We start from the raw sequence: 25,980 nt of genomic DNA on the forward strand, positions 1-25,980 counted from the left end.
TTGGGATGTCCTGGGGGATGATTACAGCCTTGTCCTAGGGGAGAGCCTAGCCACCAGAGAAATGCCCCTCTCATGGCGAAGAGCTGTTGTGGTCCTACTGCCCAAGAAGGGAGACCTCCGCCTGCTAAAGAACTGGCGGCCGGTCTCCCTCTTGTGCGCGGACAACAAGATCTTCGCCCGGGCAATGGCCAACCGTCTGGGTTCGGTAATTGGACAGGTGGTCCATCCTGACCAATCTTACACAGTCCCGCTCCATCCAGGACAATGTCCACCTAGTACGGGACCTGATCCACCTACTCCAGGAGACTGGGACCCCGGCAGCGTTTCTTTCTCTTGACCAGGAGAAGGCTTTTGACCGGGTGGACCACAGTTTCCTGGTGGGCACCCTGCAGGCTTTTGGGCTCGGACCACACTTTGTGGCCCGAGTTCGGCTCTTGTACTCTGCCGCAGAGTGCCTAGTTAAGATTAACGGGTCATTGACAGGACCTATCCACTTCCGAAGAGGAGTGCGTCAAGGGTGCCCCATGTCCGGTCAACTGTATGCGATCTGTGTCGAGCCATTCCTCAGCCTTCTTTGGCGAAGGCTGACAGGTCTGGTTCTGCGCGAACCGGACATGGGGGTCGTCCTCTCGGCCTACGCCGATGACGTACTCCTCATGATGACAGACCCCTGTGACCTGCGGAGGATGCGCGAGTGCCAAGATGTTTTCTCGGCGGCATCCTCCGCCAGGATCAACTGGGCGAAATGTTCTGGACTCTTAGTAGGCCAGTGGCAGGTGGACTCCTTGCCGGAGGAGATAAGAGCTTTTGAGTGGAGCACCAGACGTCTTCTCTATCTGGGAGTCCACCTGAGTCCTTCTGGGGAGACCTGGCTGGCGAACTGGCAGGACCTGGAGACAAAGGTCATGGACCGGCTAGGGCGCTGGTCAGGCCTTCTCAGGGTGCTTTCCTATCGAGGCAGGGTGGTGGTCATAAACCAGCTGGTGGCCTCCATGTTGTGGTACCGGATGGTCACCTTGGCCCCTCCCTGCCCCTTTTGTCGCAAGAATGCAGAGGAAGCTAGTGGACTTCTTCTGGGGAAACAGGAAGCACTGGGTCTCTGCAGCGGTTCTGAGTCTCCCAGAAGGAGAGGGCGGACAGTCGCTGGTGTGTGTACGCACACGACTGGCGGCTCTCCGCCTCAGGACGCTGCAGAGATTCCTGTACGCCGAGCACCCTCCCAGGTGGCACGTGTTGGCGACTTTCTTCCTCCAGAGGGGCTGCTGTCTTGCCGAAGATATGCAGCTACCACCGGCGGGCGTCAGCCGTGCTGGTTGCAGAGGCTGTCCAGCTTCTATCAGGACCTACTGAGAGTCTGGAACATGGTTGCCTCAGGCCGGGAATCCCCTCCTCTGGCAGAGGGCGGGGTCCTGGCCGACCCTTGCCCTGTCTCAACGGATGTCAGTGCGGGTCAGGGGTGTGGAACGACTCGGGCTGAGCTGCTCGTCGGGCCCAGGCCCCGCAGCCTTACCCGAGAGACGAGTCCACACAACTTGAGCCGTCTTTCATCGACACCCACAATCCCATTCAGGGATGCAGGCAGGAGGTACCTTTATGGGCTGCTGCTCCACACCCTCCACTTCCTAGCATTTGTCCACCATCCCGACACGCCATGGCGGTCGGTCTTTCCACCTGGAGGTGAGGGGGGTCCCCAATGGAAGTCCCTTTACAAGGGAGTCCTTCCCATGCACCTTGGGGATCTCGGCTGGAGGGTGCTGCATAAAGCGGTGCCCTGCAATAAGTTCTTTAGTTTGTACACGGATCTCCCAGCCGCATGTCACTTCTGCGGGCTGGAGGAGACCGTGTACCATATGTACGTGGAGTGTGTGAGGCTGCAGCCCCTTTTCGCGTATTTGCGTGGGCTGCTTCTCGCCTTCTGGTTGCATTTCAGTCCCACCCTATTCATATATGGTCATCCAGTAAGGAGGGGGGCACAGAGGGATGAGGATGTCCTTGTCAACTTGCTCCTGGGGCTGGCGAAAATTGCCATCCGTGGCTCCTGGAAAAGGGTGGCAGGAGGTTCTCCCCGGGCGGACTGCCTGGCTATGTTTAGGGGGTATGTTCGAGCCCGGGTGAACATTGAAAAGGAATACGCACAGTCCACGGCGACCGTCGAGATGTTCCGGGACCGTTGGGCTCCGCGGGGTGTAAATGCCATCATTGATGAGGATGGCAATATATTGGTTTAACATGTATTGTCTGTTTGTAGTGTAGTGAATGTGTTAGTCACTGGTTTTGTAAATATTGTATAGCACCGACATTTGTAATAAAGAATTTTGTATTAAAAAAAAAGGGGTCAGACTCAGAGTGAAGCTCTGTCGACACTCTACTAGACTGATAAAGTCACCATAGCCAAAGAACTGGGTGTAGACTTGGTTATTTTGCCAGGGTTGAACAGTTCAGTCTGCTCAAGGACACGGGTGGACACTGAACACTGGATCAAACAACAACACAAAATAGATCAATATCTGTAAATGTATCCCAGTAGGACATTGTAGAGCTTCAATCTGTGTCTGACCCCGGGAGTGTGTGATGGGACTGTGTAGACGGAGTTTCACTCTGTGTCTGGCTCTGGGAGTGTGTGATGGGACAGTGTAGAGGGAGTTTCACTCTGTGTCTGACTCTGGGAGTGTGTGATGGGACAGTGGAGAGGGAGCTTCACCCTGTGTCTGACTCTGGGAGTGTGTGATTGGACAGTGGAGAGGGAGCTTCACCCTGTGTCTGACCCCGGGAGTGTGTGATGTGATAGTGTAGAGGGAGCTTCACTCTGTGTTTGACTCCGGGAGTGTGTGATGGGACAGTGTAGAGGGAGTTTCACTCTGTGTCTGACTCCGGGAGTGTGTGATGGGACAGTGTAGAGGGAGTTTCACTCTGTGTCTGACTCTGGGAGTGTGTGATGGGACAATGGAGAGGGAGCTTCACCCTATGTCTGACCCCGGGAGTGTGTGATGTGATAGTGTAGAGGGAGCTTCACTCTGTGTCTGACTCCGGGAGTGTGTGATGGGACGGTGTAGAGGGAGTTTCACTCTGTGTCTGACCCCGGGAGTGTGTGATGGGACAGTGTAGAGGGAGTTTCACTCTGTGTCTGACCCCGGGAGTGTGTGATGTGACAGTGTAGAGGGAGCTTCATTCTGTGTCTGACTCTGGGAGTGTGTGATGGGACAGTGGAGAGGGAGCTTCACCCTGTGTCTGACCCCGGGAGTGTGTGATGGGACAGTGTAGCGGGAGTTTCACTCTGTGTCTGACCCCGGGAGTGTGTGATGGGACAGTGTAAAAGGGAGCTTCACTCTGTGTCTGACCCCGGGAGTGTGTGATGTGACAGTGTAGAGGGAGTTTCACCCTTTGTCTGACCCCGAGAGTGTGTGATGGGACACACTAGAGTCTAGGTGGGATGCTATATATACAAAACAGTGACTAACACAAGTAAACATGTGGAATTCTGCAGATGCTGGAAATTCAAGCAACACACATCAAAGTTGCTGGTGAACGCAGCAGGCCAGGCAGCATCTCTAGGAAGAGGTACAGTCGACATTTCAGGCTGAGTGCTGCCTGGCCTGCTGTGTTCACCAGCAACTTTGATGTGTGTTACTAACACAAGTACTTTACTACAAATAGACAAGTCAGATTAAACTAAAATGTTCCCATCTCTGTCAGTGATGGCAATAGCCCCCCGCGGAGCCCAATGGTCCCGGAACGCCTCTATGGTCGCCGTGAACAGCGCGTGTTCCTTTTCAATATTCACCCGGGCAGGAACATACGAACATATCGCCTAAACATGGCCAGGCAGTCTGCACGGGCAGATCCTCCCGCCACCCATTTCCAAGACCCAAGGGTAGCTGAGCCACTGTCCAAATCCTGCAGCATTTGGATCCGTGACCTCACGTACGCACCTCGGGACTGCTGGAGCTGCAGATTCCTTAGTGCGTCCTTCTTCTCCTGGTATTCCTGCCGTAGCTGTTGTCTCCAGCGGTCAGACCAAGACCGGACTCCAGGTCAAGCAACGCTCTCTCAAGCCGCTCAATCTCAGAGCCCTGCCGCTTTGTCGACTCCCTAGTGTACTCCTGACATAAAAACCAGATGTGGGCTTTGCCCACGTCCCACCACAGCCGTAGGGAGCAGAACTCTCTCCGCCTCTCCCTCTAGGTGACCCAGAACGCTCGGAACGAATGCCGGAATCGGCTGTCTTCCAGCAGCTGGATGTTAAAATGCCAATACCCAGATCCCACCCGAGGGTGCAGAGGAGTAAATTCCATCCACACAAGGTGATGATCCGAGCACGACACTGGTCGCATGGAGGACGCCGACACGCGGGAGACGTAAGCCCGAGAGATATACAGGCGGTCTAACCGGGAACCTTCTGGAGAATAGTCATAGTCATACTTTATTGATCCCAGGGGGAAATTGGTTTTCGTTACAGTTGCACCATAAATAATAAATAGTAATAGAACCATAAATAGTTAAATAGTAATATGAAAATTATGCCAGTAAATTATGAAATAAGTCCAGGACCAGCCTATTGGCTCAGGGTGTCTGACCCTCCAAGGGAGGAGTTGTAAAGTTTGATGGTCACAGGCAGGATGATTTCCTATGACGCTCTGTGCTGCATCTCGGTGGAATGAGTCTCTGGCTGAATGTACTCCTGTGCCCACCCAGAAACATTATGTAGTGGATGGGAGACATTGACCAAGATGGCATGCAACTTAGACAGCATCCTCTTTTCAGACACCACCGTCAGAGAGTCCAGTTCCATCCCCACAACATTACCGGCCTTACGAATAAGTTTGTTGATTCTGTTGTGCCTGCTACCCTTAGCCTGCTGCCCCAGCACACAACAGCAAACATGATAGCACTGGCCACCACAGACTCATAGAACATCCTCAGCATCGTCCGACAGATGTTAAAGGACCTCAGTCTCCTCAGGAAATAGAGACGGCTCTGACCCTTTTTGTAGACAGCCTCAGTGTTCTTTGACCAGTCCAGTTTATTGTCAATTCGTATCCCCAGGTATTTGTAATCCTCCAGCATGTCCACACTGACCCCCTGGATGGAAACAGGGGTCCCCGGTGCCTTAGCTCTCCTCAGGTCTACCACCAGCTCCTTAGTCTTTTTCATATTAAGCTGCAGATAATTCTGCTCACACCATGTGACAAAGTTTCCTACAGTAGCCTGCTAGAGTCGGGGTGAAGATTTCGCCAGCTCTCCACCAAGTCAAAGGAGCCGACTAGCTCCTTTAATTTTTTTGTAGATGCCGGTTTGCGTTGGAGGCCCGAGCGGTCCTCCGCCTCGAGGGTACAGTTGAAGTCTCCCCCGAGGATGACGCAGTCCCCAGGATCGATGGAGCTCGGCAGGGTGGACAGCTGACAGGATAGGCGCGTCTGCATCACATCGCGCCTCCGAGCATACACATTGACAAAATGCACAGGTACACCATCCAGGCGCACAACCAGGTGGAGCAGACTGCCGGGCACAGCATCTTGAACTCTTACGATTTCTGGCTGGAAGGTCGGGGCCAACAGGATCGCCACCCCGCTAGAGTTGGAGCCGAGGTGGCTCATGTAGACCCCGCCCCGCCACTCCAGGAGCCAAGCGGACTCGTCCCCCGGGATGGTATGGGTTTCCTGCAGGAAACTCACCGCATACCGCCCATCCTGGAGGACTGAGAGATTGTTATATCTGTGGAGAGGACCCCTGCTTCCGTTTACGTTTAGACTCGCTGTGGTAAGCTTCATGTCGGGAGCACACTAGGCCTCGGCACCAGCACCCTTCCCGCTGAGAGCGGCAGCGCCCTCAACCACACTATCCCAAAGAAAACTAAGAATAGTTTTTGCTTTCCGGGCCTGAGCGGTACCATCGTTACCCTGTGACCCACCATCTCCCGAAGGAGCGAGGCTGCTTCTCGCTCGGTTGTCCCATACCAGGTCATCCAGGAAAGATTTCAGTTGTCGCCTGTCATGCCCCAACACCGCATTCCTCTTCCCCTTTCCCTTCTGTCTGAGGATGACTCGCAGGGACTTCACCAGCATCAGCGTGCTAGCCCAGCGAAGCAAGGCTAGTTTAGGCCGATGCCTTGCACCCTCGGCGGTCAGGATGAAATCTCTGATTTCCTCAACTGGTATCAACGGGGATTTCTCAGGAGGGGTGAGGATGTCCAATGTCTCACTATCAAAGGAGTCTCCCTCCACCCCCTCACTGCAAATAGATCTCCCATCTTCCTCCCCATGTGTTCTAATAGACGGCTGCACTTGTAACCCACACTGCGCAGTGGGTACCTCACTCATACCTGCCCACTCCACCGTCGCATCAGTCTCATCCACAGTTACGACAATGGAGGGATAATCCCCAGGGACTCCCTGCAGGCCATTTGTTGATGGGGTCGGCATGCAGAGTATATCACCCTCCCCAGGAGACTGGTATGAGATGGACCCCAGCAACTCCGGTCCTAGGGATCCACCGGCAGTCTGATGCTGAGAGTGAGAGAGCTTTGTCTCCTCTCCGCTTGCGTTATTGGATTCCTGGAGGCGCTAACTACTGAGTCCTGGGTGGAGGGCTCAGTTGCTCAGACAGGGCTAATACTAGCTTTCTGCACAAACACACCACCAACCACAGGACTGGTGGCTACATCTAGAGACAGAGTTAGAACCAGCCTTCAGCCGGATTCCCACCCCTTCCTGGGACTTCTCCGCATCGACATTCCCTGTCCTCTTGGGGGAACATTCCCTTCTCCTCTTCACGCCGGAGGAGCACACAGGTGCAGGATTCACCGATGGGGCGGTACTCTTCGCTTCCACCGCCTCGTCCACCTGCGCACCTCTCCGAGCCTCCCGCTCCACTTTAGAGCAAATGGTCTCGGGAGCCGACTTCTTAGGGTGTTTAGATTTCTTCTTCGCTTCCTTGTCCCGCACAAGCTCCATCTCATCCCCCGTCTGAACCTCCTTGCATGTAGTCTCCCACCTGAACCACAGGGGCAAGAGCAGGGACAGAGGTAGGTGCAGGGTGAGGGGCCGGGGCAGGGGAAGGGGCAGGGGCAGGGGCACGCACAGGAGTCGGATCGGGCAGACGTAGCTGGGGCACTGGTGCCCGAAGTGGGCTCCCCAGGGTTTCAGGTGGTAGGGACAGTCCCTCCGAAAATGCCCCACCTCCCTGCACGCATGGCACCGTGGGCGCTCTGAGCTCCAGTACACCTGATAGTCCACCCCCCTGTGCCGGACAGTAAACCGGCCCTCAACATCTTCCTCCCGTGCCAGCTGCATGAACACCTGACGCCGGAAAAAAGATTACGTTGTGGAGGGTGCGTCTCTTAAATTTGTGTCTGATGTCAGTTATCTCTGACCTTACTTGTCCCAAGCGGGCCAGTGGGGGAAGCAGGACCTCATTGGGGATGAAAGGCTTGACGGGGGAGACTGCGCCTGTCTGGAAATGGAGTAGCAGCAGGTTTGTGCTGATCTTAGCTTTGTTCCTCTCCCCCTAGTTTAAACTTAGAATTTAAAACTTTTATTTGCTGATTCTTGAGGGGAACAATATGCCTATGTCTACAAGAAGTGGGAAGAACTTGTCTGAACCTAGTGACAAAGGTAATGGGAAAGGAAAGGTGCAAAAGGAAAGATCTGATGAAATGTCATCATGGGCTGAAGATATGGTACAGACACTGAATTCAATTAAAGATCAGAATGGGTCAATTAAAGACTAACTGGAAAGGAATAGTAATGAAATGAAGTCATTTCTGGGAAAACTTAAAGACTTGGAAACTCAAGTTATTACACACGAAGAGGAATTGAAGGTAACTAAGCAAAAATTGTTTGAAGCTACAACTCATTTGGAAAGATATCAAAATAAGATTATAGACCTGGAAACTAGGTCTCGCCAAAGGAATATATGAATTGTTGGGCTGCAAGAAGGAGCTGAAGATGAAGATTTAACTGCTTACTTTGGTAAGCTTTTTCATACTCTATTTCCTACCATATTATCACAGCCGCCTGCTTTAGAAAGAGCAAACAGAGCTCTTACTTTGAAATTTAAAGATCCAAATAAACCAAGATCTGTTTTGGTTTGTTTTCATCACTTTAAAATTAAAGATCAAATAATGTGACAGGCAAGAAAACAGAGTTTTTAGATTTAAGGAATCTGAGCTCCGTTTTTATGAGAATTATCCGAAGGAGGTAATGGAACAAAGATCAAGATTTGCTCTGGTAATGAAACAGGCATATGATAAAAACTGTTTCCTTCTTTACATTACCCGACAAGAATTAAAGTTAATTTTTTATATTAATTTCAGAATATCCCTTTTTTGACTAAGAAGTATCTTGATCGGATTGATTCTATTATTTTATCTTTTATTTGGAATAATAAAAGACCAGGAATTAGTAAACGTCACTTACAAAAGTTGAAAAAGAATGGCGGTCTCACTTTGCCTAATTTAAGAATGTATTACTAGGCTGTTAATGTGCGATACATGTCCTTTTGGTTATACTGGGTTGATAAGAATGATCGGCCAATTTGGGTAGACCTGGAATTGAAAGCTGTGAAATAGTTTTATTTAACCTCGTTATTGGAAGTTGCTTTACCTATACAATTAGCTAAAGTCGCTAATTTAAACCTATGCCCTGTGATCAAGCTTTCATTACAAATTTGGCTCCAGTTCTGCAATTTTTTTAATGTTAAAAAATTTAAACTTTGTAGCTTAATTTATCAGAATGACTTTTTTAAGCCTTCTTTGAGTGATCCAATTTTTTTATTGGGAAAATAAAGGTATTAATTCTTTTTTGGATTTTTAAAGAAGATAGATTGATGTCTTTTGAAAAATTAGTTGATAAATATCCTCTTTCATACTCACACTTTTTACAATACCTTCAAGTTAGACATTTCTTACAAAAATATTTAAGTAATTTTCCTTACATATTGGATGCCGACCTGTTAGATACTATTATGAGTATGAACCCTTCGATGAAGGGTTCTATGGGAAGAATTTATAATTTACTATTACAATGGGATAACCGTCCTTTATTTAAGATTAAATAAGATTGGGAAAAGGAACTCAATTTGACTTTTATGATGGAGAATTGGATGCGGATTCTGAAGCTGGTTAACTCTGATTTGTGCAAGTCATTCACTGATTCAATTTAAAATTGTACATCGTTACCATTTGACGAAGAAGAGATTGTCTAAAATATTCCCTAATGTTGATAGTTATTGTGATTGTAAAACTGCGACAGCTACACTGACACACATGCTTTGGTCTTGTTCTATACTGGAACAGTTCTGGAAGTCAGTTTTTTCAACAATTTCTAAAGCATTTAAAATTAATTTACAACCTAACAAATTAACTGTGCTTTTCAGAATAATTCCTCAAAATATCCGTGGTATCTCTGTGTCTGACCAACATGTTATTGCATTTGTTACATTGATAGCTAGGAGGGCCATTTTGTTGAAGTGGAAGGATACATCAGCTCCCACTTTGTCACAATGGTTCTCTCAAGTGATGCTATGTCTTAGTTTGGAGAAAATTAGAGTTAATTGATAGATTTCCTCCACGATCTAATTGTAAATTTTTGGTACTTTTTTTCTTGCTGGCGGTTTGATGTTTATCTTTTGAAGCTTTTTCTATGACGCATGGCTCTGGGATTGAACACCTAATGGGGATCCCCCCCACTTTTTCTTGCTTAGTAGGATTTTTTTTTTTCACTCTGTGTCTGACCCCGGGAGCGTGTGATGGGACAGTGTAGAGGGAGCTTCATTCTGTGTCTGACCCCAGGAGTGTGTGATTGGACAGTGTGGAGGGAGCTTCACTCTGTGTCTGACCCTGGGAGTGTGTGATGGGACAGTGTAGAGGGAGCTTCACTCTGTGTCTGGCCCCGGGAGTGTGTGATCACACAGTGTAGAGGGAGCTTCACTCTGTGTCTGACCCCAGGAGTGTGTGATGGGACAGTGTAGAGGGAGCTTCATTCTGTGTCTGACCCCCAGGAGTGTGTGATTGGACAGTGTAGAGGGAGCTTCACTCTGTGTCTGACCCCAGGAGTGTGTGATGGGACAGTGTAGAGGGAGCTTCATTCTGTGTCTGACCCCCAGGAGTGTGTGATTGGACAGTGTAGAGGGAGCTTCACTCTGTGTCTGACCCTGGGAGTGTGTGATGGGACAGTGTAGAGGGAGCTTCATTCTGTGTCTGACCCCAGGAGTGTGTGATGAGACAGTGTAGAGGGAGCATCATTCTGTGTCTGACCCCGGGAGTGTGTGATTGGACAGTGTAGAGGGAGCTTCACTCTGTGTCTGACCCCGGGAGTGTGTGATGAGACAGTGTAGAGGGAGCGTCACTCTGTGTCTGACTCTGGGAGTGTGTGATGGGACAGTGTGGAGGGAGCTTCACTCTGTGTCTGACCCTGGGAGTGTGTGATGGGGCAATGTAGAGGGAGCTTCACTCTGTGTCTGGCCCCGGGAGTGTGTGATGTGACAGTGTAGAGGGAGCTTCACTCTGTGTCTGACCCCGGGAGTGTGTGATGGGACAGTGTAGAGGGAGTTTCACTCTGTGTCTGACCCCGGGAGTGTGTGATGGGACAGTGTAGAGGGAGTTTCACTCTGTGTCTGACCCCGGGAGTGTGTGATGGGACAGTGTAGAGGGAGCTTCACTCTGTGTCTGACCCCAGGAGTGTGTGATGGGACAGTGTAGAGGGAGCTTCATTCTGTGTCTGACCGCCAGGAGTGACAGTGTAGAGGGAGCTTCACTCTGTGTCTGACCCCGGGAGTGTGTGATGGGACAGTGTAGAGGGAACTTCACTCTGTGTCTGACCCAGATAGTGTGTGATGGGACAGTGTGGAGGGAGCTTCACTCTGTGTCTGACCCTGGGAGTGTGTGATGGGGCAGTGTAGAGGGAGCTTCACTCTGTGTCTGGCCCCGGGAGTGTGTGATGGGACAGTGCAGAGGGAGCTTCACTCTGTGTCTGATCCTGGGAGTGTGTGATGGGACAGTGTAGAGGGAGCTTCACTCTGTGTCTGACCCTGGGAGTGTGTGATGGGACAGTGTAGATGGAGCTTCACTCTGTGTCTGACCCCGGGAGTGTGTGATGGGACAGTGTAGAGGGAGCTTCACTCTGTGTCTGACCCTGGGAGTGTGTGATGGGACAGTGTAGAGGGAGTTTCACTCTGTGTCTGACCCCGGGAGTGTGTGATGGGACAGTGTAGAGGGAGTTTCACTCTCTGTCTGACCCCGGGAGTGTGTGATGGGACAGTGTAGAGGGAGTTTCAGTCTGTGTCTGGCCCCGGGAGTGTGTGATGGGACAGTGTAGAGGGAGCTTCACTCTGTGTCTGACCCTGGGAGTGTGTGATGGGACAGTGTAGAGGGAGCTTCACTCTGTGTCTGGCCCCGGGAGTGTGTGATGGGACAGTGTAGAGGGAGCTTCACTCTGTGATTGGCGGTGGGGTGGGAGCTTCATCCTGTATCGTATAAATGATGAGATTATTGTTTATTCTATTTTCGGGACATGGGCTTCACAAGCTGAACCGGTATTTAGTCGTTGAGCAGCTTCACTCCATCTTCAGAAAGTGATATTTCCTGGCGGCCACCATTCCAATTCCTATCCCATTTGGTTCATGGCTTCTCTTCTGCCACGACGAGGTTGGAGGAGGAACACGTATTCCAACCTGATGGCAAGGATATCGATTTCTCCAACTTCTGGTTATTTCCCCCTCCCCGTCCCCCTCACTTCCCCATTCTGGTATCTTACATCTCCTCACCTGCCCCTGGTGACTCTCCTCCTTTCGGTTCTGCTGTGCTCCTCTCTCCTCTCTCCTCTCCTGACAGAACCCTTCTTCTTTAGCCCCTTACCTTTTCCACCTGTCACGTCTCAGATTCTCACTTCATCCCCCCTCCCCTTCCCCCACCCACCTGCCTTCACCTATCACCTTCTACCCTGTCCTCCTTCCCCTTCCCCCTTCACTTGTCCTGATGAAGAGACTCAGCTCGCTGTTTATTCCTCTCCACAGACGCTGCCTGACCTGCTGAGTTCCTCCGGCATTCTGTGCGTGTTGCTCTGGATTTCCAGCACCTGTGGACTATGAGTGTGTGAGGTCCTCGTGTGTCCCCTCTGCTGGCCAGGCCAAGGTTAGTGGAGTGACCTGTGCCTCCAATCTAGTGAATTGACCCTCCCACGTGTCCGTGTCCGTGTTCACCGAGACCACCTTCCGTTCCGTGTCATGTCTGTTCGAAGCACTGGTGAACGTTTGCTGAGATTCCTGGCAGCTTGTAACCGTGTACCCGCAAACTGCCAGCAAAACCCTGTAACTCCGGGACTGAGGCTGAGGGGCCAGGTCTCTCTCTAACACACACACTCTCTCTCACACAGTCTCTCTCTGTCCTACACACAGACTCTATCAAACAGTCTTTCTCTCACAGACACACTCTCTTTCTATCTCACACGTACAGTCTTTCTCACAGTTTCTCTCTGTCACACACACTCTCTCTTTCACACCTTCTGTCTCACACATACACACACAAGTCTCTCTCTTTCACATAGTCTCTCTCTCTCTCACACAAAGACTCCTCTCAAACACACACACAATCTCCCTCTGTCTTACCCACCGTCTCTCTCCTTCACATAGTCTCTCTCTTTCCCTCTCTCTCTCATGCAGTCTATTTCTCTCTCACACTGACTCCCTGTTTCTCAGTCTCTCCCTCTGTCTCTCACACACACAGTCTCTCTCTCTCAGTCTCTCACACAGTCTCTCCGTCTCTCACACACACACACACACACAATCAGTCTCTCTCTCACACAAACATGCACAAAATCTCTCTGACACACAGTCTCTCCCTCCCCACTCTCTCTTCCCCGTCCCCCTACTCTCCCCGCTCTCTCCTCCCTCCCCCCTGCCCTCTGTCCCTCTCGATCCATCCACTCTCCCCTCCCTCTCCCTGCTCTCCTCTCCTTCTCCCTCCTGCTGTTCTCTCCTCCCTTGCTTTTCCCTCCCTCTCCCTCCCCTCCTCTGTCCATGAAGGGGTCTCTGGTCTGTGCTGACCATCAGTGCAAACTCGCTACGGTGTCTGAACGTTTATTGTGATGAAAGGAGTCAGTGAGTACAGTGACAGTGGGAAGAGTGGACTGGACTTTCGCTAAGAGCCACAGTGGCCTCTCGGGGGCCAACCAAAGGAGCTTTTTACTCCCTTGTCCATTCGTCCCCCCCATTCCTCCCCACTGATCTCCCTCCTGGCACTTATCCTTGTAAGCGGAACAAGTGCTACACATGCCCTTACACTTCCTCCCTTACCACCATTCAGGGCTCCAGACAGTCCTTCCAGGTGAGGCAACACTTCACCTGTGAGTCGACTGGGGTGATATACTGCGTCCGGTGCTCACGATGTGGCCTTCTATATATTGGTGAGACCCGACGCAGACTGGGAGACCGCTTTGCTGAACATCTACGCTCTGTCCGCCAGAGAAAGCAGGATCTCCCAGTGGCCACACATATTAATTCCACATCACATTCCCATTCTGACATGTCTATCCACGGCCTCCTCTACTGTAAAGATGAAGCCACACTCAGGTTGGAGGAACAACACCTTATATTCCGTCTGGGTAGCCTCCAACCTGATGGCATGAACAGCAACTTCTCTAACTTCCGCTAATGCCCCACCTCCCCCTCGTACCCCATCTGTTACTTATTTTTATATACACATTCTTTCTCTCTCTCTCCTTTTTCTCCCTCTGTCCCTCTGACTATACCTCTTGCCCACCCTCTGGGTTTCCCCCCCTCCCCCTTTTCTTTCTCCCTGGGCCTCCTGTCCCATGATCCTCTCGTATCCCTTTTGCCAATCACCTGTCCAGCTCTTGGCTCCATCCCTCCCCCTCCTGTCTTCTCCTATCATTTTGGATCTCCCCCTCCCCCTCCAACTTCCAAATCCCTTACTAACTCTTCCTTCAGTTAGTCCTGACGAAGGGTCTCGGCCTGAAACGTCGACCGTACCTCTTCCTAGAGATGCTGCCTGGCCTGCTTCGTTCACCAGCAACTTTGAGGTGTGTTGCTTTTTACTTGGTGAGATTTGTTTTTTACGATCCAGAGACAATTCGACTCCAAGAACATCAGGTACTGCAGGGCTCCCTCAGTGAGCTGCTCGTTGATCGAAGTAGGTGGACTGGTGTCAGCGGCGGGTCCGGCCAGCATGTCGGAGAGGGAGCCGGTCAGGATATCGGAGGAGGAGTCGGTTTGGGTTTGGAAAAACCGGTCAGGATATCGGGGAAGGAGTCGGTTTGGGTTTGGAGTTGGCCAGGATATCAGAGGAGACTGTATGGAAAGTGCTGGGCAAACTGAACGGTCTGATGGTGGATAAGTCACCTGGACCAGCTGGACTACATCCCAGAGTCCTGAGAGAGGTTGCTGAAAAGATAACAGATGCATTGGTCATTATCTTTAAAGATTCTCTTGATTCTGGATTGTCCCAGAGAACTGGAAGGTTGTAAATGTTGCTCTACTCTTTTAAAAGGGAGGAAGGCAAAAGAAAGGTAACTATAGGCCAGTTAGCTTAACCTCAGTGGTTGGGAAAGTGTTGGAGTCCATTATTAAGGATGAGGTTTTGAGGTACTTGGAGACTAAAGATAAAGTAAGTCAAATCAGCATGGTTTCTGTCACGGGAAATCTTACCTGACAAATCTGTTAGAGTTCTTCAAGGAAGTAACAAGCAGGGTGGACAAAGGAGAGGCTGTGGATGTTATTTACATGGATTTTCAGAAGGCGCTTAATAAAGTGCCACACGTGAGGCTGCTTAACAAGATAAAATTCTGTGGAATTACATGGATAGAGGAATGGCTGACAGGCAGGAGGCAGCGAGAGAGAATAAAAAGGGCCTTTTCTGGTTGGCTGTTGGTGACTAGTGATGTTCCTCAGGGGTCAGTATTGGGACTGCTGCTTTTCACATTGTTTGTCAATGATTTGGATAATGGAATTGGTGGCTTTATGGCAAAGATTGCGGATGATACGAAGATAGGTGGGGGGGCAGGTAGTGTTGAGGAAGCAATGCAATTGCAGCAGGACTTAGACAAATTGGAAGAATGGGAAAAAACATGGCAGATGGAATAAAGTGTTGGGAAATGTACGATAATGCATTTTGGTAAATGGAACAATAGTGTAATACCATGGTCCACATTTACTACTCTTATGCTGTATGTATCTCATTTTGTACTGCTTGTTTTCAGCTTATGTTTGGGTTATTAATGATGACATCAACAAAATCACAAACTCATTCGTAAGGCCAGTGATGTTGTGGGGATGGAACTGGACTCTCTCACGGTGGTGTCTGAAGAGAGGATGCTGTCTAAGTTGCATGCCATCCTGGACAATGTCTCCCATCCACTACATAATGTACAGGGTGGGCACAGGAGTACATTCAGCCAGAGACTCATTCCACCGAGATGCAACACAGAGCGTCATAGGAAGTCATTCCTGCCTGTGGCCATCAAACTTTACAACTCCTCCCTTGGAGGGTCAGACACCCTGAGCTGATAGGCTGGTCCTGGACTTATTTCCATCTGGCATATTTTACATATCACTATTTAACTGTTTATGGTTTTATTACTATTTATTATTTATGGTGCAACTGTAACGAAAACCAATTTCCCCCGGGATCAATAAAGTATGACTATGACTATGACTAAGATAAGAGAGAGAAGAATGTGTGCTATCCAATTAGAATAGTCGGATTAAGGGGAGGTTTCTCTGGTGAGGGACACTGAGGTTGGGCTTGGAGTTTATGTTCGAGAGGAGATGACGAGAGAAGATGCTGGGGAGAACCGGTCGTAGCATACGATGCAGTGGGAGACCCGTTTGTTCCAGATGGATTGTGAGCGACGTTCAGAAGGTGGTGTGTGTTTTCACGTTGACCGAGGGCCCAGTGCGCGAGTGACAGAGACGTTCAAGATGAACTCCGACTTGTGCACGTTTGACTGAATGGGCCCTTTTCTTTTTGTAAACAACAGGAATTCTGCAGATGCTGGAAATTCAAGCAACACACATCAAAGTTGCTGGTGAACACAGCATCTCTAGGAAGAGGTTCTGTCTGGGTAGCCTCCAACCTGATGGCATGAACAATGACTTCTCTAACTTCCGGCTAATGCCCCACCTCCCCCTCTCACCCCATCCGTTATTTATTTTTATACACACATTCTTTCTCTCTCTCTCCTTTTTCTCCCTCTGTCCCTCTGAATATACCCCTTGCCCATCCTCTGGGTTCCCCCCCCCCCTTGTTCTTCTCCCTGGACCTCCTGTCCCATGATCCTCTCGTATCCCTTTTGCCAATCACCTGTCCAGCTCTTGGCTCCATCCCTCCCCCTTCTGTCTTCTATCATTTTGGATCTCCCCCTCCCCCTCCCCCTTTCAAATCTCTTACTATCTCTTCCTTCAGTTAGTCCTGACGAAGGGTCTCGGCCTGAAACGTCGACTGTACCTCTTCCTACAGATGCTGCCTGGCCTGCTGCGTTCACCAGCAACTTTGATGTGTGTTGCTTTTCTTTTTGTTATTCTTTACTAACCCTTCAGTTAAGATCCATAAATATACGTTTGTAATTCCTTTAATCATATGCAGTGTAACATCAGTTATTTCATGGTATTAGTTTGCAACAGGGTTGCAAATGACACAGCATCCACACAAACCAGGGTTTGGGGTGGGATCCAGCGTGCCTCAGTCTCACGAGTTTGGAGATTGTCTTCCCTAGGCTTACGCAGCCAAGGAAACCAGGGTGTTTCAATGGTGCGGACTATTATCTAAATGGGGAGAAGGTTCAAACATCAGGTGCAGAGCGACTTAGGAGTACCCGTGCAAGACTCCCAGAAGGTTAATTTACAAGTTAAGTTTGTGGTGAAGAAGGCAATTGCTATGTTGGCATTTATTTCAAGGGGAACAGAATATAAAAGCAAGAAGATAATACTGAGTCCTTATAAGACACCAGTCAGGGTGCACTTGGCGTATTGACAACAGTTTTAGGACCCATACCTCAGAAAGGATGTGTTGTCATTGGAGATAGTCCAGGGGAGGTGCACAATGATGATTCCAGGAATGAAGGGGTTAACATAAGAGGAACGTTTGGCAGCTTTGGGCCTGTACTCACTGGAATTTACAAGAATGCGGGGGGATCTGATTGAACTCTACTGAATGTTGAAAGGACTAGATCAGGTGGACGTGGAGAGGACATTTCCTATGGTAGGGGTATCCAGAACAAGAGGGCACAGCCACAAAATTGAGGGGCAATCATTTAAAACAGGGGTAAAGAGGAACTTTTTAAGCCAGAGAGTAGTGAATCTGTGGAATGCTCTGCCACAGACTGCGGTGGAGGCCAAGTCCGTGGGTATATTTAAGGTGGAAGTTGATCGTTTATAGATTGGCCAGGGCATGAAAGATATGGCGCGAAGGCAGGTGTTTGGGGTTGACTGGGATCCAGGATCAGCCATGATGGAATGGTGGAGCAGACTTGATGGGCGAAATGGCCTAATTCTGCTTCTATGTCTGATGGTCTTACAACCGGAAAGGAGATGGCTGGGATATCGGAGGATCCAGTTTGGGTCCAGAGGAACTGACCTGGCCGCGGTCTGTGTTGCAGCCCGCTACTCAGAAACATTGGAGTTGGTGCAGTAAAACTGTGGGAAATTGCCTCAGACATTTCACTTGATATCGCAGGACCCCGTTGGACAGTGATAATGTAAGTTGCCACAGACCCGTTACCTTTGTCTGGTGGTGGGACAGGCAACATGGGAGCTGTGTAGTCTGAGCTGTAGCGAGAACTAGGCCTCAAGGCTTGGGCTAGCCTGCTGCTGCAGACCAGGTGGGAGATGTGGTGTCTGCACTGGGCTGTGGGCCCGGCCTCACCTGACAGTGCTGCCCCGTGTTTGAGTGGTGGAATGGCAGGCTGGGATGCGTACGTCTGTCCATTGCCGGGAGACTCCACCATCGATCGCTGGACATTGTCTCTCAGGGTCTTGGACTATTTATGTTGTTTTAGAGTGAATTTGCATCTTTGCTCGATATTTTGAATGTGCTATTCTACCTGCTTTGCACCTTGGCCCAGAACACCGTTTTGTTTGCTGTGCCCATATCTGGGTAAATGATAATTACACTTGATTTGACGGAGGGTGAGGCTTGGAGGCAGAAGGAACGAAGGTTTGAGGGGGGCAGGGAAGGTAGGATGTGGAGGTTTGTGGAGGGAGTTGTTGGGCTGTGAGTAAGATGTGGATATCGGGCAGTGGGGAAGTGGATGGCGTGTCAGCCTAGAGCAGTGGAGCGGTGTGTTGTGGACTGTGCCAGGGAGAGGGTATATGGGCTGTGGACTGTGCCAGGGGCACAAATGGTGGGCAGTGTACGGGAGGGAGAGTGTATATGGGCTGTGGACTGTGCCAAGGGCACGAACGGTGGGCAGTGTAGCGAGAGGGGCAGTGTAGGGGGAGGGACTGGGAAAGGGTATATGGGCAGTGTAGGGGCAGAAGGTGCCCGGTGGTCAGGGACAGGGATGCGAGGCGGTGAGTTTGAAGGCTTGACCCCAACACTGCAGGACAGCGGCCTGGCACTCGCTAAGGGTTTGCTCCCCCTCGCTGCCCTCCAGCTCGGCACAGAACTCAATCCCGGGCTGAATACACTCTGCCGCCTCTGAGCACACACAGCGGTCACTCTGGGCTGTGGAGAGAGTGAGAGAGAGAGAGCTGTCGTCAAATACCAGCCTTGACCCTCAGCACACCACTGTCCCAGGACACAGGGAGACCCTCCTCAGCCCACCCACCCTCCCACAATGAGACTCTCTTCACTGCATCCACCCTCCCACAGTGAGATCAGCTCCCTCCTAACATCCCCTGCATTCTTACTACCCCTCCCTCCTTACCATTTCTCTCACTCAATGACATCAGATGTTTCCACTCCACCCCTCCCAATGCTTGTGTCTTGGAGGGGCTGCCCCTCACCAATGAGTGGAGGATCCCTACCGTCACACGTCTCCCAGGGCGCGCAGGCCCCGCAGCGTCTGTCCGTGAGGCTTGGGGCCGGGCAATCGGCATCCTCAGCCAAGGCGAAGGCTCGGCCCAGGCACTGCAGCGACTGTAGTTTACACCAGGTTAACAGCATGTTACGGTCACTCCCTGCGTCTCTCACGCAGACTGGCAGAGAGGCGCTGAGGAGAGACAGGCCGATCAGGTTTAATATCACTGGCACGTGTAAGGAAATTTGTTGTTTTGCGGCAGGAGGTTGCAATACGTAATAATTAAAAATGCTCAGAGTTTGGAGTTCAACTCCGACATCTTCTGTAAGCAAGTTTGTACGTTCTTCTGGCGAGCCCGTGGATTTCAATTTGAGGCTCCAGTTTCTTTCCACGGTCCAAAGATGTTCTGGACTGTAGGTTAATTGGTCATTGTAAATTGTCCTGTGATTGGTTTGTTCGTCCATTATGTGTTGCTTCGTATGACATGGGCGATCATAGTCTTCATGACCAGGATTTTCTTTGGCAAATCTTTCTACAGAAGTGGTTTGCCATTGCTGTTCTCTGGGCGGTGTCTTTACAAGATGGGTGACCCCAGCCATTATCAATACTCTTCAGAGATTGTCTGCCTGGCGTCAGTGGTCGCATCACCAGGACCATAAGATAAAGGAGCAGAAGTCGGCCATTCGGCCCATCGAGTCTGCTCCACCACTCGATGTGCACCAGTTACTCATATGGCCATCTACCACCAGTTCCCGTGGTTTCACGTGACCCTGATCGGGGAGGGAGGAGTGGGGTGGGGGGCTAAGCAGGTGCTACACCTCGCCCAAGGGTGACCTGCAGGCTCGTGGAGAGAAGGAGCGCCTTACACCTCCTTTGGTAGAGACGCATCTCCACCCAGTCATCTGTTTCTAACCTGTGAATAGGCCAGTGGGCTGCTGGGCGACGTAGCTCGTTCTGAACTGTAAATCTAACTAAGTTCTCCCCTCCCTCGTTCTCTGCCTTCTCACGTGTCTAACAGCATCTATTGTATCTGCCTCCCCCACTCTTCCCGGTGGCAGTCGGCACTATTTGTTTATTTAGAGACGCAGGTCCTTCTGGTCCACCGATCTACACAGTCCATCAGCCCTCAACTTACCAGCATCCTAATCACAGGACAATTTACAATCAACAACTAACTTCCTAGTTGGACTGCGGGAGGAAGCTCACGCAGTCACAGCGAGAATGTACAAACAGTGCTGGAATTGGACTCCAAACCCCAGAGCGGCCCGAGCTGTAATCGCGCCGCGCTAACGCGGCCTACATCATGAAACGGTTTTGTGGCAGCGGTACAGTGCAAGGTAGAAAATTGCTACGAAATCCAATAAAATAGTGCAAGAAAAAGCAATAATGTGGGAAGTTGTGTCCGCAATGGAGCTGCTGAGTTTACAAACCACTGTAACGGCTGTGCATTGGGGCCCCTGCACCAGGCTGCCATTCTCCTGGCCGAATCATCGATTTACCTAATTCATCCGTTGTGCTCAGTTCTGGTCGCCTCATTGTGGGAGATGTGTGGAGGCTTTAGAGAGAGTGCAGAGGAGATTTACCAGGATGCTGCCTGGATTAGAGAGCATGTCTTATGAGCAAAGATTGAGCGAATGAGGGCTTTTTTCCCCTATGGATGAAGGGGGATGAGAGGTGACTTGATAGATAGATACTTTATTGATCCCAACGGAAATTACAGTCCCACAGTAGCATTACAACAGCACAGATATACCGATATTAGAAGAGAAACAAGGAAGATTAATAAACAAGTTACCTCGAGCAGTCTAACAGGAAGGGGTCATCATTCCCCGGCTATAGGTTGACTTGTTATTGAGCCTAATGGCCGAGGGTAAGAATGACCTCATTTGAACCCTTTGGAGCAGTGCAGTAGTCTTGGTCTATTACTAAACGTGCTCCTCTATTCGGCCAATGTGGCATGCAGAGGGTGAGAAACATTGTCCAGAATGGCCAGGATTTTCCGTAGGGTCCTTTGTTCCACCACAGCCCCCAGTGTGTCCAGTTTGACTCTTATAACAGAGCCAGTCTTTCTAATCAGTTTATTGAGCCTGTTGGCATCACCCGTGATGATGCCATTGCCCCAGCGTACTACCACATAGAAGATTATACTGGTGACAGCAGACTGGTAGAACATGTGAGGGAGAGGCCTGCAGACTCCAAAGGACCTCAGTCTCCTCAGGAAGTAGGGGTGACTCTGGCCCTTCTTGTACACAGCCTCTGAGTTGGTGCTCCACTCAAATCTGTCATCCAGGTGCACCCCCAGGTACTTGTAGGTCCTCACCACATCCACGTCCTCACATCAACAGTAACAGGGAGCAGTGCAGGCTCAGTCTTCCTGAAGTCCATCACCATCTCCTTTGTCTTACTGATGCTGAGCTGCAGATGATTCAGCTTGTACCATTTGACAAAGTCCTCCACTAGGGCCCTCCCGTCCTCCTTTTATACACCCAACTATTGCTGAGTCATCAGAGAATTTCTGCAGATGATATTACTTAGTGTTGCATCTAAAGGCCTAGGTATACAGGGTAACAGGAAGGGAGCCAGTACAGTCCTGTGGGGTCCCAGTGCGATTTATAGCCAGTCTGACACACAGCTCTGAAGCCACACAAACTGTAGTCTTCCAGTCAGGTAGTTCATTACCCAGGATACAATGGAAGTGCCAAGCTGCACTCAGTGGAGCTTTTCCCCCGGCAATGATGGCTGTATGTTATTGAAGAATAAAAAAACATGATCCTCATGGTGCTGCCCTGCTTATCCACATGGGAGTAGGCTCTGTTCAGCAGGTAGATGACAGCATCATCGACTCCTGTGTGCTCCCGATAGGCAAAATGCAGGGAATCGAGGGCTGATCTGACCAGGGGTTGGAGATGAGCCAGGACCAGCCTCTCTAGGGTTGAAACATGAGGTCAGGGCCACTGGGTGGTAGTCATTGAAGAATTCTGCTTGGCCCAGTTGGGTACTAGGACCACATATGGTGTTTTCCACACAGTCAGGACCCGTTCCAGGCTGAGATTCAGATTGAAAATACGCTGGAGAGCTCCACACAACTGCTCAGCACGCTCATTCAGGACCCTGGGGTTCACACCAATGCTTTGCCGTGACCCAGTTTCCCCAGAGCCCTTCTCACCTGCTCAGCAGTGAAGGTGAGTCCATGGTGACTGGGGAGTTGGTGGAAGGTGGGGACCGGGGGAAGTGAAGATCGGGACGATAGCTGTTGGTGTGTGGAGGTGTGGATGGTAGGTGCAGGGCAAGGAGGGGATGCAGACAGTGGGAGCCTGTGTTGTTCATCCATACGTCGAACTGGAGTGAGGAGGAGGGTGCTGAGAGAACATTGGGTGCCTTTGCACCTGGACCGGTGTGCTGAGGGCTGTATGAACAGGAGGGCAATTGTCAAACCTGTTGAAGAATTGGTTTAACTCATCAGCCCATTCACGGCTGCAATCCGAGGCTCTACAGCTAGGCTGATTGAAGCTGGTGATGTTCTTCATGCCTCTCCACGCCTCCCGTGTGCTACCCTGCCCAAGTTCGTTCTCCAGCTCTCTCCTGTATTCCTCTCTAGTTACCCTGATCTTCTCCTTTAGCTCCCTCTGCATGTTTCAACCCTCCCCGTCTCCTGATCTAAAGGCTCCCTTTCTGCGGTTCCAAGTGGGGGGAGAGCCGTGGATCTGTATTCATCTTTAACATTTGCTTACAGGAGATCCCGTGTTTTATTTTCTCTTGTATGATAATTGAGAAACTGATTGAAGAGGGTCGGCTTGTCGAGAGAGAATGTGGTTGAAGTCTCCCAGTACTGCAATGAGACTGGAGTCTCACGGTGGGAGTGTGTACGATGTCACACGTAGCATTGGGACTGCGTCGGGAAGGCAGACTGCAGACAATGAGCAATATGGCGTGGCTGAAGTCACGGACACAAACTCACAGCAGGCAATTCGATGACCGCACTGCAGATTTGTCCTTTCACAGAAATGTGACCAGGATTATACCATCTGTTATTCACAAGCACAGCAAGCCCACGTTCCTTCCTTTTACCGCACTGTAGATGAACTCTTTCTGCTCGTATCATTGACAGAGGTGTGCGAGGTGATAAGAGGCAAAGATTGTTCCCAGGGCGGAAATGGCCATACCAGGAGGCGTAACTTTAAAGTAGTTGGAGTAATGTTTAGGGGGAATGTCAGAGGTAAGTGTGTGTTTTACACAGAGGGTGGTGGGTGTGTGGAACACCCCGCCGGGGGTGGTGGTTGAGGCAGATACATTGGGGACATTTAAGAGTCTCTTGGACAGGCACATGGATGATAGAAAAATGACGGGTTATGTGAGAGACTGATCTCGGAATAGGTTAAAAAGTTGGCACAACATTGTGGGCCAAAGTGTACTGTAGTGTTCTGTGTTTATCCTATCCGTGCCCCTTGGAATTTTATAACGTCTATCATTTTGTAGACTCTATGTTTTTATAACCATAATCATTTCATGAACTTCTCTCACCCTTCCTGGTGAATCTGTTGGGATTTTTAGAGTCCACTGAGATCCAGAAGGAAAACTCTGATCAGAAACCCCCGCTGCATGGGCATCAGCCCGCTCTCCATTTCGCACTGCCCTAGGTTGTGTATCACACAGACAGCTAGGACACAGCACCCGCGCTCGACCCGGACTGATGGAGAGCCTAGTCTGCATCCATTTGAAATCAGGAAAAGACTGAAGTCTGGTTAATCTCCCGGTCTGTCCTGGGAGAGCTGGTGTATGTCAGTGAATGTTGGCTCGCAGAAAGGCAAAAACCAAATGCAGGAACATGAACGGATATCCTTCTCCAGTCGTGAACCATGCCTGGGAGACTTGCGCTGGAATATTGTGTTGGGCCTGGTCTCTCGGACAGAGAGGGACACGTGGTGGAGGAATGGCGTGAAGGCCACCAGGCTGAGATCCCGTCTGGAGCTGGGTGTGTTGTGTGAGGAGAGATCATTCAGAGGGCAGTGTGAGGGTGAGCAGGGGAGACTGAGGGAAGGGGGAGAGAGGTGGTTGAGGGAGGGTGTGGAGAGAAGGGAAAATACGGAGGCAGAGTGGAAGGAGTCTGGAACAAGGTGCCAATGGAAGCAGTAGATGCAGGTTTGAATGCTCTCCCACCCTTTTGCTTCGCTTCCCCTTCTCCCCTCACCCATCACCCTTCTCCCACTCCCCACTCCCCTTTGTCCCTTCTGTCTCCCACCTCCCCTCTCAACTCTGCCCCTTTAATCCCTCCCCCTCCAGTCTCTTCCTTTCCCCCCTCCCCCTTCCCTCTGCCCCTCCTGTCTTCTCTTCCTCTCTCTCCTATCTCCCCTTCCCCTCCTCTCTTACCTCTCCCCCTCCCCTCCCTCCCTCCTCCCCTCTTCCTTCCTCCTCCCCACCTCCCCTCCCCTCTGCTACTTCCCTTCTCCCCCTCGTCCTCAGCTTCACCCTCACCCCTCTCCCCCTCCCCACCCCAGTTCTCTCCCCTCATCCCCCTCCTCTCCTTCCTGTGCCTCTCCCCGCATGTGGCGAGCTGCCATACCTGCACTCATAGGGCATTTTACAGACACACTCCATTTCCACGAGCTTCTTCCCTGGGGGACATTGAGGTTGTGGACTGACCTCCTCCGGCTCGGGGGCTGAAATGAAACAGGAGGGAGTCCTGAGCAAGAGGTCAGTGAGGTTCCAAGCGTCCTGGCTGCGTCCCAAGCCCTCCAACCTCTCTCAAGCCTCCACTTGTGCAGTGTGAGAGTTGCCCTGCCACTGGTGTTTGTGGGGGCAGCAGGTTGTGTGAAGAATCGTTGTCAGGTTCGGACACCGGCTGTGAACGATCACAAGTGACTACAGAGACCCAGTCGGGCAGCATCTACAGGGGCAGGAGGGTGTTTCAGGTGGAAACCCTCCATCAGGAACTGGGAGGGTAGAGAAGAGGTAGCTGGTGTAAGCGGGGAGGCGGAGAGGAACAACACGGACTGGGAGGTGATGGGTGGATCCAGCTGAGGACTGGATAGATGCTAGCTGGATCCAGGTAAGGTGTGATCAGGTGGTAGGTGAATCCAGGTCAGGAGTAGATAGGTGATAGGTGGATCCAGGTGAGATGTATGTCAGTGATAGATGTATCCAGGTGAGGAGTGGATAGGTGATAGGTGTATCTAGATGAGGTGCAACTAAGTGTCAGGTGGATCCAGGTGAGGTGTATGTAGGTGGTCAGTGGATCCAGGTGAGAGGTTGGTTGGTAAAAGATGGATCCAGTTAGGAGTGGGGAGGTGATAGGTGGATTCTGATGAGGGGAATGTGTGAGTTACAAGGCTCGAAGACTGAAGGAAAAGGTGAGCACAGGGCAAGTGACCCTGTGTGGGTCTGTAGGAGCAGGACAGGTACACGGGGCTCCATTCCCCTCTCTCCCATCTCATACTTCGGGGTGTCCTTCAATCGGTCCAAAGATGAAGGAATCCCTGGAGGGTTGGGAAGGGATGTAACGATGGTGACTCACCTGACTCACACCTGGTTTCGTGTGGATCAGGGTCCCACCGCAGACTGGGGCTGCATGTGATTCTGGTGGCACCGTGCAAAGTCAGGGACGCAGAACAGGACAGGGAGATCCTCTGCCCAATTTTGTGGCTGGGTTTGGAAGGAGAGACCACCACTCCAGGGCCCACCACTGGTGGGGGGCATTCTGTCCCTGCAATATAAGAAACCACCTCAGCACAATGTATCTCCCAGGAGAAACCCACCAACACCAACCCCACCTCAATCCAATTCTGTCCCTCCCCCACAAACACACCCCACACCTCAATCCAATTCCATCCCTCACCCATAAACACCTCCCCCACCTCAATCCAATTCCGTCCCTCACCCCACCTCAATCCAATTCCATCCCTCACCCACCAACACCTCCACCCACCTAAATCCAATTCCATCCCTCACCCACCAACACCTCCCCCCACCTCAATCCAATTCCATCCCTCACCCACCAACACCTCCCCCCACCTCA

At 50.9% G+C, this 25,980-nt stretch overlaps 1 protein-coding gene and 1 long non-coding RNA gene across 2 annotated transcripts; one reads left to right on the forward strand and one right to left on the reverse strand.

The window, feature by feature from the left end:
* Window positions 1-7,360: 7,360 nt before the first annotated feature.
* Window positions 7,361-15,673, forward strand: LOC140197505 (uncharacterized). The gene is made up of 3 exons (XR_011885957.1): window positions 7,361-7,967; window positions 12,010-12,127; window positions 14,078-15,673. It is a non-coding gene; the product is annotated as an uncharacterized lncRNA (long non-coding RNA).
* An 891-nt stretch (window positions 15,674-16,564) lies between these two features.
* On the reverse strand, window positions 16,565-25,566 carry LOC140197506 (complement component C7-like). The gene is made up of 4 exons (XM_072257518.1): window positions 25,480-25,566; window positions 24,529-24,625; window positions 18,976-19,160; window positions 16,565-18,673 (listed from the first exon to the last, which is right to left on the reverse strand). Exons 2-4 carry the CDS (start codon window positions 24,561-24,563, stop codon window positions 18,498-18,500), a joined length of 396 nt encoding a protein of 131 aa, XP_072113619.1. The 5' UTR covers window positions 24,564-24,625; window positions 25,480-25,566; the 3' UTR covers window positions 16,565-18,497.
* Window positions 25,567-25,980: the final 414 nt, after the last annotated feature.

This window comes from Mobula birostris, chromosome 5, assembly GCF_030028105.1.
Source record: "Mobula birostris isolate sMobBir1 chromosome 5, sMobBir1.hap1, whole genome shotgun sequence".
Taxonomy (NCBI): domain Eukaryota; kingdom Metazoa; phylum Chordata; class Chondrichthyes; order Myliobatiformes; family Myliobatidae; genus Mobula; species Mobula birostris.